At 47.7% G+C, this 13,930-nt stretch overlaps 2 protein-coding genes across 2 annotated transcripts; one reads left to right on the forward strand and one right to left on the reverse strand.

Annotated features, from left to right (window-relative positions):
• The first annotated feature begins 202 nt into the window (after positions 1–202).
• Positions 203–1,450, forward strand: LOC143363806 (uncharacterized). The gene has a single exon (XM_076804341.1). The coding sequence runs from the start codon at positions 203–205 to the stop codon at positions 1,448–1,450; it is 1,248 nt and encodes a 415-aa protein (XP_076660456.1).
• Positions 1,451–3,443: 1,993 nt separating this feature from the next.
• On the reverse strand, positions 3,444–4,630 carry LOC143363807 (uncharacterized). The gene has a single exon (XM_076804342.1). The coding sequence runs from the start codon at positions 4,251–4,253 to the stop codon at positions 3,444–3,446; it is 810 nt and encodes a 269-aa protein (XP_076660457.1). The 5' UTR covers positions 4,254–4,630.
• Positions 4,631–13,930: the final 9,300 nt, after the last annotated feature.

Genomic DNA, 13,930 nt, shown 5'->3' on the forward strand with positions numbered 1-13,930 from the left:
GCGACTACACGTTCGACGAAGCAATGCTAATTCATAACAATACGGCATTTCGCACGTTGAACGAGGACGAGAGCGCATCGATTCGTAGGAAACTAATCGTGAAGGAAAACGCGTCGATTCGCAAGAAATTAACCGCGGAGAACGCACGGTATCTACGATCTTTGGGATTCGTCGTTAAACAGTGAGTGAGGCAGAGAGAACCATGTTCGAAGACATTTTGGGCATCTCCAAAGCACCGATCTTTGACAATCGTATAACGAAGATCGAGCTGCACCCGTACAATCCCTATGCCAACACAACGTTCGGAAACAACGATGAGATAAGGATACCTATTCAACAGCAAGATCTGTACACGCTTCCCTGCAGAAGCTTCTTATACGTCGAGGGAAAACTTAGTTTACCGGGAAAACTCGAATTACCGACCGGAGAATCTCGCATCGACACGACGAGTCTCGACAACAATGCCGTCCCGTTCATGTTCGAGGAAATACGCTACGAATTGAACGGAGTGGAAATCGATCGGTCCAGAAATCCTGGTACAACCACGATCCTGAAGAATTATGCGAGTCTGTCCAAGACGAGAAGCAACGCGTTGTCCAATGCAGGGTGGTTGTACGGCAACGACGATCCGAAGCCAACGGCCACGGCCACGGCGGCGATCAATTTCAATTTTTGCGTACCTATGAGCATGTTATTGGGCTTCTGCGAAGACTACAAACGCGTCGTAATAAATGCTCGACACGAGTTGATTCTGATACGCTCGCGTACCGACGCGAACGCGTTGCACGGCTCTTCCGACAACGCGAAGCCCGTTCTAGATCTGTACAAAATTCAATGGCGAATGCCACACGTCACGCTGGACGAAATACATAAACTATCAATGTTACGTATCCTAGACAGTGACAGGTCGATCGGCATGAGCTTCCGATCGTGGGATCTGTACGAGTATCCTCTACTGCAAGCAACCACGAAGCATACATGGGCGATAAAAACAGCTCCGCAAATGGAAAAACCGCGATACGTTATATTCTCTTTGCAAACCGATCGACGGAACAGCTTAATGAAAACGGTTACGCGATTCGATCATTGTCAGTTAGCCAATATTCGACTTTACTTGAACTCGGAAACCTATCCGTACGATGATTTAAACATCGATTTCGAGAAAGGTAAATACGCGTTGCTCTACGATATGTACGCGAAATTTCAAGAATCGTACTATGGAAACGACGAAGCGCTACTCGACGTCGCGAATTTTCTAAAGTATGCCCCGCTCGTCGTTCTCGATTGTTCCCGTCAAAACGAAGCGCTTAAAAACGCCACGATCGATGTACGAATCGAATTCGAATGTCGAGCCGATGTCCCTCCATCAACGACCGCCTACTGTTTGATAATACACGACTGCATCGTGGAATACAACCCATTGACGAATATCGTTCGAAAAATTGTCTGAAACTGCTTGTATAAAAATTATCTTATCGAATAAAAATAATTATTGAGACATATGAAAAAGACAATAGTTTTATTTATGAGAAAAAACATCATCTCACACATACATTATTTAAATTTGAAGGAATACACGTTGCGCGCGAAATCATACATGTTTTTCCGCAACGGACGTTGAAAAGAGGTCATATTAAAAAGTGAGTTGGATCGGTTATGTTAAAACACAGATGGATGAAACTTTCGAGGATTGGATTAGATCGTCGAACGCTCCAAAACCAACTTGTAAGAATTTACGAATGCCGACAAATTCCTGCATCTAGAAGAGGAGTATGGACAATATACGAGTATTCGTTAAAGAATATATTGACGTTACAGCCAATAGAAAGCTTGCATAAAGCCGTGAGTCGGATTGGCTACGCGAAATTACTGATGGGCCCCATCACTCATTCCGTATAACCAACCAGACTCATGGTTTTATATGCAAGCTTTCTATTGTTTCTAATATTAATATATTTTTTACTGATACTCACATATTGTTCATACCGTCTTCAAAATGTTGGAATTTACCGACATCCGCAATTTCTTTCAAGTCGAGATTTGGAGTGTTCAACGACTTAAATCAAATCCTCGAAAGTTTATCTGACTGTGATTTTTAACGTAGTCGATTCGACTCGCTTTTAAACGTATAACCTCTTTTCAACGTCCATTGCCGAAACGTTGCATGGAAAAACATCTCTCGCTTTTTCGAAATATGACAGGATGTTCGATTTTCTCAACACGACGCGTTGAATCTATTAACATAGAGGTTTACCCGTGTGTTCTGGAATGAACTAGAATTGATTCTAGTTTATTCCAGAATACACGGGTAAACCGCTATGCGTTTATAGATTCAACGCGTTATGCCAGAAAATCAAACATCCCACCATTTTTCATCGTACCACGATGAAACGTTGTATGGAAAAAAAAACATCGCGCGCGCACGCACACACATACAATATTTTCTAAAATTATTTAATTCCGCCTATGCGCTTCGATCGCGTCCACGCAAAAACCCACCAGTTCGCACTCGATCAACGAACTCCGATCGAAAGATTGGTTCCGGACGGGGACGGTTTGCGCCGCAACAGCAAAATTTACGAATTTTTCTATGACCATGGGAACTTGGTCTAATAACCGCGTATACATATTTTGCACGCAAAACTCCAGATTATACAAATTCTGCATGGTGTTCTCAGTCACGTACAATGCTACTGTTGGACTCGATAATTTTATGAGATACGTCCCGTCGAGGTCCACTATACGTAATGTTAAATTTTCGCCGATCTTTACATATTGTTCTTCTTCTTCTTGTTGTTGTTGCTGTGCCACGTTTTTCGCCGATGACAGCATGTTGTTCAAACACCCCTTTGTACGCATCAGCTCCATCCATGCGTTCTGAGGGATCACAATTTCGTTTCCTCGGTTATCTCCGATAACCAGTTCGGTAGCAATATCCACGTTGACGCACATGCCAATTTCCAGCCATTTAAAGTAATTTCCAGCAAGCGAATATCTTCGGGTGAGAATCCTCGTACCTGGTGAACTACTCGTCACCAACGAGGACTGTGATGATTGTGGTGGTGGTGGTGGTAGCAGTGTCCGCGACGATCGTGGAAAAATCCTGTAATCAATTTTATATTTCTAAAAAGTTGAACGTATTCATTTTTTTTCTGTTTTATCTTCACTATACTTACACTACGTTTCTTCGCCTTTTCGCCACTATGGCGGCTCTCGTCTCGTCCATGCTCGGTTGGTTGCGACGCATCGTGACTATGTACTGCTCCGCGGGTGTGATACTTTCTGAAGCGTAACGCTCGAAACACCTCGTTTTGTACAATACCTTAATCGCCTTATCACTTCCTTAACCGATAATCCTTTTTTCAAAAGGAAGTTGTCCCCCTCCTCCAATCAGAACGCAGTTGCAACGACCTTCGTGCTAATAGTTTCACCACTTCCTATTTTCATAGGAAATCAACGTCATCGTTGATACTATAATGACCCCAAGGAAGAGTATTGATCAAATTATTGCAAATGTATCGTTTATCGTCGTACGGACTCAGCGCCAATTTCATTTCGGATACCGAATACACCTGATGCTGTACGGACATTATACGATTATTGCTAACACTTTTCTCCGTATAATTATGAAGGCACTCGATATAGTCTTTGAAACTTATATCCCTAGCCGTGGCATTCGTTCTAATGCCTTTTATCTTTTTGGTTTCACAGCACGCGTCCTCGCTGTCGCGCACGCGAGTCGCGTACATTTTCGAGCGAAGTCCTACGAATTCCGTCATAATTTTGCCACCGTTCTCGTCCTTCATCAAACCCAACATCTTTTTGTTCGCGATCGGAACGCCGTACACGTTGTTCTCAGCATAATTGCTCGTGTCGTATCGATTGATATCGCGTTTCAACAGTTCGTACGCATCGTCGCAAACGATCTCGTATATCAAGCTGTCCGTGTCCCTGTATAAAATCTTACAGTTTTCTTTTAAATTTGGATACATATAGCCATAATGAAAGTCGTACAAACAGCATTTAGATATATCCAATACGGACATGCCTATGTATACGGGTTTACAAAATTTAATATTCGTTTTTTTCAGTTGAATCGCAACGAAATCCTCCGAGAACACCGTGCAACTGTGAAAATTCGGTCTAGCTATCAATCGTTCGACACCGTGTCGACCGTCCCACCGAGAGAGTAATTTCACGCTCGCGTGATTCCGAACGTTCTCCATAGTCTTTCCGAACACCGCGTTATTCATTAGCTTGAACAAATTTTTTGAAAAATCGTTGTTCGCGTTGGTGCGTAATTTAGTGTTCAAATCGATGTAGCTGCACAACCATCGAGACTGTCGAAACTCTAAAATTCGATAAATTTTCCCTAATTTCAAACCGTGTCGCAAACTTTGCTGCAGATATCGATAATGCAGAACGTATCGCTCCTTATCGCGAAGCGTTGCCAGCAACTTCCTTTGACTCGAGCCGGCCGTCGCCTTGTCGTGACTCGGGCAAAACGGAAGATCCGCGTGAGCGTCATGAATTTCGCGCGGATACTCTAAATCCACCTCCAAAATGTATCCTACGGGACTGTCGATTGGAATAGATTCGACGTTAAAATTATCTATATGCGCCCGTTCGTCCACCCAGCGAAAACCGCTGTGTGGCAGAGGTTGCGACATGGCCCAACCGTATAAATAATTAACGTCGAAATACATTAGATAGGTGGACGGCTCGCTCGAATCGTACGTCGGTAAATACTTGTTATTGGCACGCGCATACCTGTGAGAACATTGACTCAGTCCACCGCGTATTCCACGCTCCACGAACAATAGCATGTCCACGTCGGTGAACAGCTCCAGTTTGATCTTTGTCATTTTTAACATCACGTCCCACGCGAAACCGGGGAGCGTGTAATAATGCGCCGGATCGAGTTTATAGTTCTCGAGACAGTCTTCGCGGAAATTTTCAAAAACATCTGCCAGCAACAGTACGTCCAATTTTAAATACAAATCGCTGTACTGTCCCAACGTCTTTATAGCGAAACGAGACCAAACCGTATTCGCGTGAAGATAATCGGTGTCCGATATCTCAATGGTACATAACCGATTGTAAAATGCTTCGCGCGGCGGTAATCGCTCCTCTTTTAGTTTATCGTACGACGTTAGATAGTCGTACGGAAAAACACCTTTTCTCGTTAAAAGATTGAAATCGCTGTCGGAAAGATGTGCAAATTCGCCTCGTACGACGCGCAATTTACTCTTGTCCAAATACGAGGATAACTTGTCCAGACTAGAATTCAGGAATTTGAATGAATCGATGAATCGAAACTTTATCAACTTCCTGTAATCTCTTCCCATCCCCCCGTCGTTCTCAACGTGTTTCGTGAACGAGATGTACCGCTCTTTCGTCAGCGGTAACACGTCTATCTTCCCCTTGAACGCGTTTGCCAATTCCTTAATGATAAAATGCGCGTCGTAACCGGACAAATTGTGGAAAACCACTGGTATCACGTACGAAGATTGATAATTCAAATTACAAGCGTTATGCGCCGGACCGCGATACGCGCCCGTGATATGATAATGATCATGCACTTTTTCATCGCAGTCGTTGAACGGTTTTTCACATACGTGGCAACACGTGGCTGTGAGAAAATCTAATTTTTCTGCTTCGGTCAATGTCCTCATCGACGCGTTTTTATCAAGTATCTTCTGTAATTTACAACTTAACTCGTGCAACTTTGTCGCGAACCATGTCGAGCATCCCTCTTCTCTGGAACAAGCCCGATACTCGCACAGGGAAGCATCGTATCCGCAATGCATGTAATAACCAATACTGAACGCGTGGTGATGTTGATACTGCGTGCGCGCCCCGCGGCTCTGTCCTTCATGTTTCTCCAGCAAACATTCCAAATCGGCGTAAATAACGAAAGGCGCCCGTTCTTTGTACGCGTAGTTGCTAAACCGCAGCCACATGTCTTCCGAGGTCGGAAGCGTCAGAGCGCATTCGTTCATTCGTTCGCAATCCACCGTATGAGCGTCTAATCTCTCTTGCGACGGAAAATATTGTAAGCATCTGAGAAGGAAAAAAGATATAACATGATCTTTAACTGGAAAAGGAAAAAAATGCTCCCAACTTGACGTGACGAAACCAATCGCGACAAATTTCTTATGCACGTGTAATGATGGTGCGAATCATTCCTCCCTCGTAGAAGCATCAAATTGACGTGCTTGCTCCGCTTCTTCTCGGTCAGATGAAGCGCCCCACACTTCTTGCGGACCCATTCGAACACGTTCACGGAAACGTCGTTTACCCGTTCAAATTTTCGAATATCCTTAAACGACATAGGCAGTTGAAATCCTTCGGTTCGAAGCACCGTGCGGTAATGTGGATAGGAAGAGAAACGCTGCGAGTTTTTCTCGATCGGATAGAGACCCGCCACGACTGCCCAAAAGAAACAGGCCTCGTCGTTACTCTTCACGTTGACGATCGCTCTCTTCAGTTGTATCTCTCGAGGTACAGAGACGTTGCAACCAGCTTGCAATGGCTGGTACTTGTTGCAATTCACTATTATATGCAGTATCTTCGATAGCGCCCACCCGCTGTCGCGTTCTTGAAACTCCCCCATCGATGTCAGAATCGTTGGCATAACGTCTTTCAGATACCAGCAGCGTAAATCACTCGTTCGAAACAGAGGGAAATTTCGCGTACCGAAACTTTTCACTGAAACCGTATCGCGCAACACAAATTCCGCCTCCAACGTAATGTTCACTTTCAACGATGAATGTTTGTTCAGAGATTCCGTAACGTGTCTCGTAATCATCCGCTTCGCATGTTGCAAAAACTGACGAGGATCGATGTGCTCAACGTTGATAACGAGACCGGTTGATATGCGATCTCGAAACGCTGACTCGACTTCCTCCCAACGAAGAGACGTTGCGCTCCCGCCGACGCGACTCCTGTCGTATAAACCTCTTCCAACGCGTGAAAAACGGTGGCCCAACGATACGTTCAAACTTTTCATACGACACATCACCGATGTTAAGCTAAATTTCACGCCCACCAACAGTTCGTCCTTCGCACATGACAAATATCTCGTACAGTATTGCAAACATTCCATATACGATCTGCTCCATTCGCGATACTCATCGATAGTTTTAATAATCATTGACATGTGTGTCAGGTACTTTAACGCATTTTTTAAAATCCGAATCATCTTGTTCCCCTCCATTTTCTTTTTTGTTCTAACGAAACAATTTTTCAAGCTTTAATTTCACCTCATCCGTTAAATTTCCAGTTCTCAGAAATACGATTATACTTCGTATCCAACCGGCACCACGATGCGTCGTTCGCCCGTTTCGAGGATATTCAATATCTTTGACGGTGAATCGATCGCGGGCCATGGTGCGACGACTTGGCTAAATCTTTTCGTGTAGAAAAAACATATGCGACTCGTCGCGTCGATTCGCATTAACCGTTCTATCAACGTTTTCCGAGGCTCCTCGTCGGAGAAACTACCGTTCAAATACAAATTTAAAACGTGAACCCAAGCCAAGTTTTTCAATGATAAAACTGCCACTTTTACTCGTCGTCGTCGTTGTTGTTGTTATCATAGTGGTAGTAGTCGATGTCCTCGTCCTCGTCATCCGTTAAAAATAATTTACGTTTTCTGATCGGTAAGAAATGAGGAGTTAAGATGATTAGAGGCATGAAACGTTCATTCAATGATAGCGTTCCCTCGTAAACGTAATCGGTTCTACGATATTGACGCACTGCCTTCTCCAAGTATGCCCTCAATCTCCATTTAGGTTTTAAGAAAACAAACACTTGTAAAAGATCTATATACTCGTTTCTCACTTCATGCAACAAATCCAACGGTTTATACGCGAAAGCTGTTACGTATGGAACACCGGTGAATGGAAATTTTACGCGAAAAACACAATAAATCTTGCACGATAGAAGGCGAATATATCGATCGAAAATCCGTTGATACACCTTGGAGTAATTTCGAATATCGCGCTCGAATAACTTTGTCACGGCTAAAGCTTGTAAGGAGGGCACCTCTGCAAACTTCATGGTGAATCGCCCGAGACAATTCCAATTTCGCGTCTACGTCTCGTATTCATTGCCACTTACACATACGTAATATTATGAAAAAATACATTCACACACATACACACATACAAAACATAAATAGCGTAAGGAAGTGGTCTAAAAACATTGTGATAATGAAAAAACCGTTGAAAAACCGTTGACGCGATCGCAAAAGGATGTGGTTCTACGAGAGACGTCATCTCGTGAAAATTGGTAAGAAGACGTAAGAGCGAGAGAAACAGTCTCTCTATCTCCCGCTAAATATAATAAAAATGACCGGTCACATATAATAAAAATGAGCGGTCAAATATAATAAAAATGGTCGCTGTCATAATAAAAATGGTCGGCCGAATATAATAAAAGTGGCCGGCAGCAAGAGCGAATAAATGGCTGTGCGAATGGCTGCCGGCGGAAATGATAAGGCAGCGATAACGTCAAATATAATAAAAATGGCCGACGGCAAAAATGGCCGCCGGCAAGAGCGAATAAATGGCTGTGCGGTAAGAAGACGTAAGAGCGAGAGAAACAGTCTCTCTATCTCCCGTCCAAATACTATAATAAAAATGGCGGTCGGCAAAAATAGCCGTCCGCAAGAGCTAAACAATCTCCCGCCAAATATAATAAAAATGGTCGTCCGCAAGAGCTAAACAATCTCCCGCCAAATATAATAAAAATGGCCGACGGCATAATGGCCGCCGGCGGAAATGATAAGGCAGCGATAACGCCAAATATAATAAAAATGGCCGACGGCATAATGACCGCAGGCGGAAATGATAAGGCAGTGATAACGTCACGCCCCGCGCGATAAGGCAGCGATGACGCCACGCCCCGCGCGATTACCCCCCGCACCCCGCGAGAAAATGACCCCCCTCGCCTAATGAGTTACAACCGGCATAGACTACCTACTGATCGGATAGCAGATAGGATAGGATTGAGGATAGGATAGGATTGAGGATAGGATAGGGGATAGGATAGGATAGAGGATAGGATAGAGGATTGGATAGGAAAGAGGATAGGATACGATAGAGGATACGATGTGATAGAGGATAGGATAGGATAGAGGATAGGATGGAGGATAGGATAGAGGATAGGCTAGAGGATAGGATATAGGATTGGATAGGATACGATAGAGGATAGGATAGGATAGAGGATAGGATAGGGGATTGGATAGGATAGAGGACAGGAGACGATAGAGGTGTGATAGGGGATTGGATAGGATAGAGGACAGGAGACGATAGAGGATAAGATAGGGGATTGGATGGGATAGAGGACAGGAGACGATAGAGGGTAAGACGCGGAATTTGATAGGATAGAGGACAGGAGACGATAGAGAATAAGATAGGGGATTGGATAGGATAGAGGATAGGATAGGATGGAGGATTGGATAGGATAAAGGATAGGATAGGATTGAGGATAGGATAGGATAGAGGATAGGATATAGGATTGGATACTATGGGATAGAGTATAGAATAGGATAGAGGATAGGATAGGATAGAGGATAAGATAGGATAGAGGATAGGATAGGATAGAGGATAGGATAGGATAGAGGATCGGATAGGATAGTGGATTGGATAGGATAGAGGATAGGATAGGATGGAGGAGAGGATAGGATAGAGGGCAGGATAGGATAGAGGATAGCATAGGATAGAGGATAGGATATAGGATTGGATAGGATAGAGGATAGGATAGGATAGAGGATATGATAGGATAGAGGATAGGATAGGATAGAGGATAGGATATAGGATTGGATACTATAGGATAGAGTATAGAATAGGATAGAGGATAGGATAGGGATGAGGATAGGATAGGATAAAGGATACGATAGGATTGAGGATAGGATAGGTTAGAGGATAGGATAGAGGATAGGATAGAGGATAGGATACGATAGAGGATAGGATAGGATAGAGGATAGGATAGGATAGAGGATAGGATATAGGATTGGATACTATAGGATAGAGTATAGAATAGGATAGAGGATAGGATAGGGATGAGGATAGGATAGGATAAAGGATAGGATAGGATTGAGGATAGGATAGGTTAGAGGATAGGATAGAGGATAGGATAGAGGATAGGATAGGATAGAGGATAGGATAGGATAGAGGATAGGATATAGGATTGGATACTATAGGATAGAGTGTAGAATAGAATAGAGGATAGGATAGGGATGAGGATAGGATAGGATAAAGGATACGATAGGATTGAGGATAGGATAGGTTAGAGGATAGGATAGGATAGAGGATAGGATAGGATAGAGGATAGGATAGGATAGAGGATCGGATAGGATAGTGGATTGGATAGGATAGAGGATAGGATAGGATGGAGGAGAGGATAGGATAGAGGGCAGGATAGGATAGAGGATAGCATAGGATAGAGGATAGGATATAGGATTGGATAGGATAGAGGATAGGATAGGATAGAGGATATGATAGGATAGAGGATAGGATAGGATAGAGGATAGGATATAGGATTGGATACTATAGGATAGAGTATAGAATAGGATAGAGGATAGGATAGGGATGAGGATAGGATAGGATAAAGGATACGATAGGATTGAGGATAGGATAGGTTAGAGGATAGGATAGAGGATAGGATAGAGGATAGGATAGGATAGAGGATATGATAGGATAGAGGATAGGATAGGATAGAGGATAGGATATAGGATTGGATACTATAGGATAGAGTATAGAATAGGATAGAGGATAGGATAGGGATGAGGATAGGATAGGATAAAGGATAGGATAGGATTGAGGATAGGATAGGTTAGAGGATAGGATAGAGGATAGGATAGAGGATAGGATAGAGGATAGGATAGGATAGAGGATAGGATATAGGATTGGATACTATAGGATAGAGTGTAGAATAGAATAGAGGATAGGATAGGGATGAGGATAGGATAGGATAAAGGATACGATAGGATTGAGGATAGGATAGGTTAGAGGATAGGATAGAGGATAGGATAGAGGATAGGATACGATAGAGGATAGGATCGGATAGAGGATAGGATATGGGATTGGATAGGATAGATGTTATTATAGGATAGATGATACGATATTATAGAGGATAGGATAGGATAGAGGATAGGATAGGATAGAGAATATTATAGGATAGAGAATATTATAGGATAGATGACATTAAAGGAAACAGGATAGGATATGATAGAGGATACGGTATTATAGAGTATAGGTTAGGATTGAGTATCGGTTGGGATAGCGGATAGGATAGGATAGAGTATAGAATAGGATAGAGGATAGGATAGGATAGAGGATAGGATAGGATAGCGGATAGGATTGGATAGAGTATAGAATAGGATAGAGGATAGGATAGGATAGAGTATAGGATAGGATAGAGGATAGGATAGGATAGAGGATTGGATAGGATAGGATAGAGGATACCTGGGCGGCCGGCCTGGATCTCCGGTTGATTAACCGGGGATCCACGCCGACGTGCGTGCGTCCGCAGGGGGTCTCGATTGTCGACCTGACATGGGGGACTCCCTCGGCCGTGCGCCGGGTGTCGGGATGGAGGGTGGCCGAGGAGATAGAGATTGCGTCAGACCATACGCCCATCGTCATGGAAGTGTGGCCCACCCTCCACGCGCGGGATTCCCGGCCGGGCCGGGGGGACCGACGGCCGCGATGGGCCTTGAAGCGGCTGGACGCGGACGCGTTCGGGGCCGCGGTAGCCGCGGCGACATGGACGGGGCCGGCCCTGTCCGAGCTGGCGCCTGCGCAAGGGGCGAGGCGGCTGCGGGAGGTAATGACGGCGGTGTGCGACACCGCCATGCCCCGCAGCCGGTTCGCCCCCAGGAGGGCGGCGTACTGGTGGTCCGCCGGCATTGCGGAGCTCCGGCGTGCCTGCAATGCCGCGCGGCGTCGGTACGGCCGAGCGCGTAGGAGGCGCGACGACGAGGAGGCGACGGCGAGGCTCGGCGGGGAGTACCGAGCCGCGCTCGGGGTTCTCCGCAGGGCTATCGCGCGGGCCAAGGCCGACGCGTGGTCGGAGCTCGTCGGCATGGTGGACTCCGATCCATGGGGGCGCCCGTACAAGCTTGTCATGAACAAGCTGCGCGCGTGGGCGCCTCCGGTGACGGAGTCGATGGACCCCCACCTGCTCGAGGGAGTGGTGGCGTCCCTCTTCCCGCGAGAGGGGGGACAACTGCGCCGCTCCCATTGGGAACAGGAGCCTCTCTCCTGGTCCGCAGAGTGGGAGGTGTCGGCCGGCGAGCTGGGTGAGGCGATGGCCAGGGCGCGGCGGGTGGGCCGCAAGGCCCCGGGCCCGGACGGGGTGCCGGGCCGCGCGTTGGTCTTGGCCCTGGAGGGGGGACTCGCCGCCGAACTCCGGCAGCTGTATAACGGCTGTCTGAGGGAGGGGGTGTTCCCCACGGAGTGGAAGTCGGGCAGGTTGGTCCTCCTTCCGAAGGGGGGCAAGTCCCGGGACTCGCCCTCAGGGTACCGGCCAATTTGTCTGCTGGACGAGGCGGGGAAGTTGTTCGAGCGCGTACTCGTTGGACGCCTCGTCCGGCACCTGTCGGCGGGAGGGGTCCCCGATCTGAGCGGGGTTCAATTCGGCTTCCGGGAGGGTCTCTCCACCGTCGACGCTATTCGGCGGGTGAGGGCTCTCTCGGAGGCCTGTACGAGGGGGGGCGGTGTTGCGTTGGCGATATCCTTGGATATCGCTAACGCGTTCAACACCGTCCCCTGGGATCGGATAATGGAGGCCCTGGTCTTCCACCGGGTGCCTCTGTATCTCAGAAGGGTGATCGGGAGCTACCTCTCCGACAGGGATATAGAGTATCCCGGCCGGTACGGGATGGTGCGCAGGGGCGTCGTGCGCGGGGTTCCGCAGGGCTCGGTGTTGGGCCCGTTGCTGTGGAATCTTGCGTACGATCGCGTCCTGCGGGAGGAGATGCCTCCCGGGGTCAGCCTGACGTGTTACGTCGACGACACGCTGGTATTGGCCACCGGGAAGTATGCGAAGGAGGCCATCTGCCTGGCGGAGCGCGGCGCGTGGCGCGCGGTGCGCGCGATCCGGTCGCTGGGCCTAGAGGTGTCCGTCGAGAAAACCAGGGCCATGTGGTTTCTCCGCTCGGCCCGGTTGGCGGCGCCTCCCCAGTGCTGGATCTGCGTGGGGGAGGGGATGGTCAAGGTCGGGTCCCAGATGCGGTACCTGGGACTCGAGCTTGACGGCCGGTGGCGTTTTGACCGCCACCTTGAGTCGCTGGCGCCCCGGGCGGAGAGGGCGACCGCTGCGCTCGGTCGCCTTCTCCCGAATCTCGGGGGACCCTGTGGACGGGTGCGTCGTCTGTTCGCGGTGGTGGTGCGAGTTTTGGTCCTGTACGGAGCCCCTGTATGGGCGCACGATGTCTTGGCTAGGGGGCGCAGTGGCGGCACACGGTCGCTGCTGCGTCGCATCGAGCGCAGGCTGGCCATAGGCATCGTGCGGGGGTACCGCACCATTCATACGCGACGGCGATGGTGATGTCGGGGCTGATCCCCCTCGAGCTGGAGGCCCGCGTGTTGGCGGATGTGCATACGCACTCCAGGGTACTCCGGCTCCGGGGGGTGGCCCCGGATCAGGCGCGGCTCATGGTGGATGAGCTCAGGCGACATGCTCGGCGGCACGCAGCCCGGGAGTGGCGCGATAGCCTTCCCGGGACGAGGGAGGGCGAGAGGCGGGCCGTTCGGGCCATCCTCCCGGTGTTCGATCAATGGAACAGGGGATGGATGGGGCATAGGGTCTCCTACCGTGTGACGCAGGTGATGAGCGGGCACGGGTGCTTCGGCGACTACCTGTGTCGCATCGGGAGGGAGACCGAGGAGGCGTGTCACCACTGCGGCGAGCCGCGGGA

Source organism: Halictus rubicundus, unplaced genomic scaffold (genome assembly GCF_050948215.1).
Source record: "Halictus rubicundus isolate RS-2024b unplaced genomic scaffold, iyHalRubi1_principal scaffold0137, whole genome shotgun sequence".
Classification (NCBI taxonomy): Eukaryota; Metazoa; Arthropoda; class Insecta; order Hymenoptera; family Halictidae; genus Halictus; species Halictus rubicundus.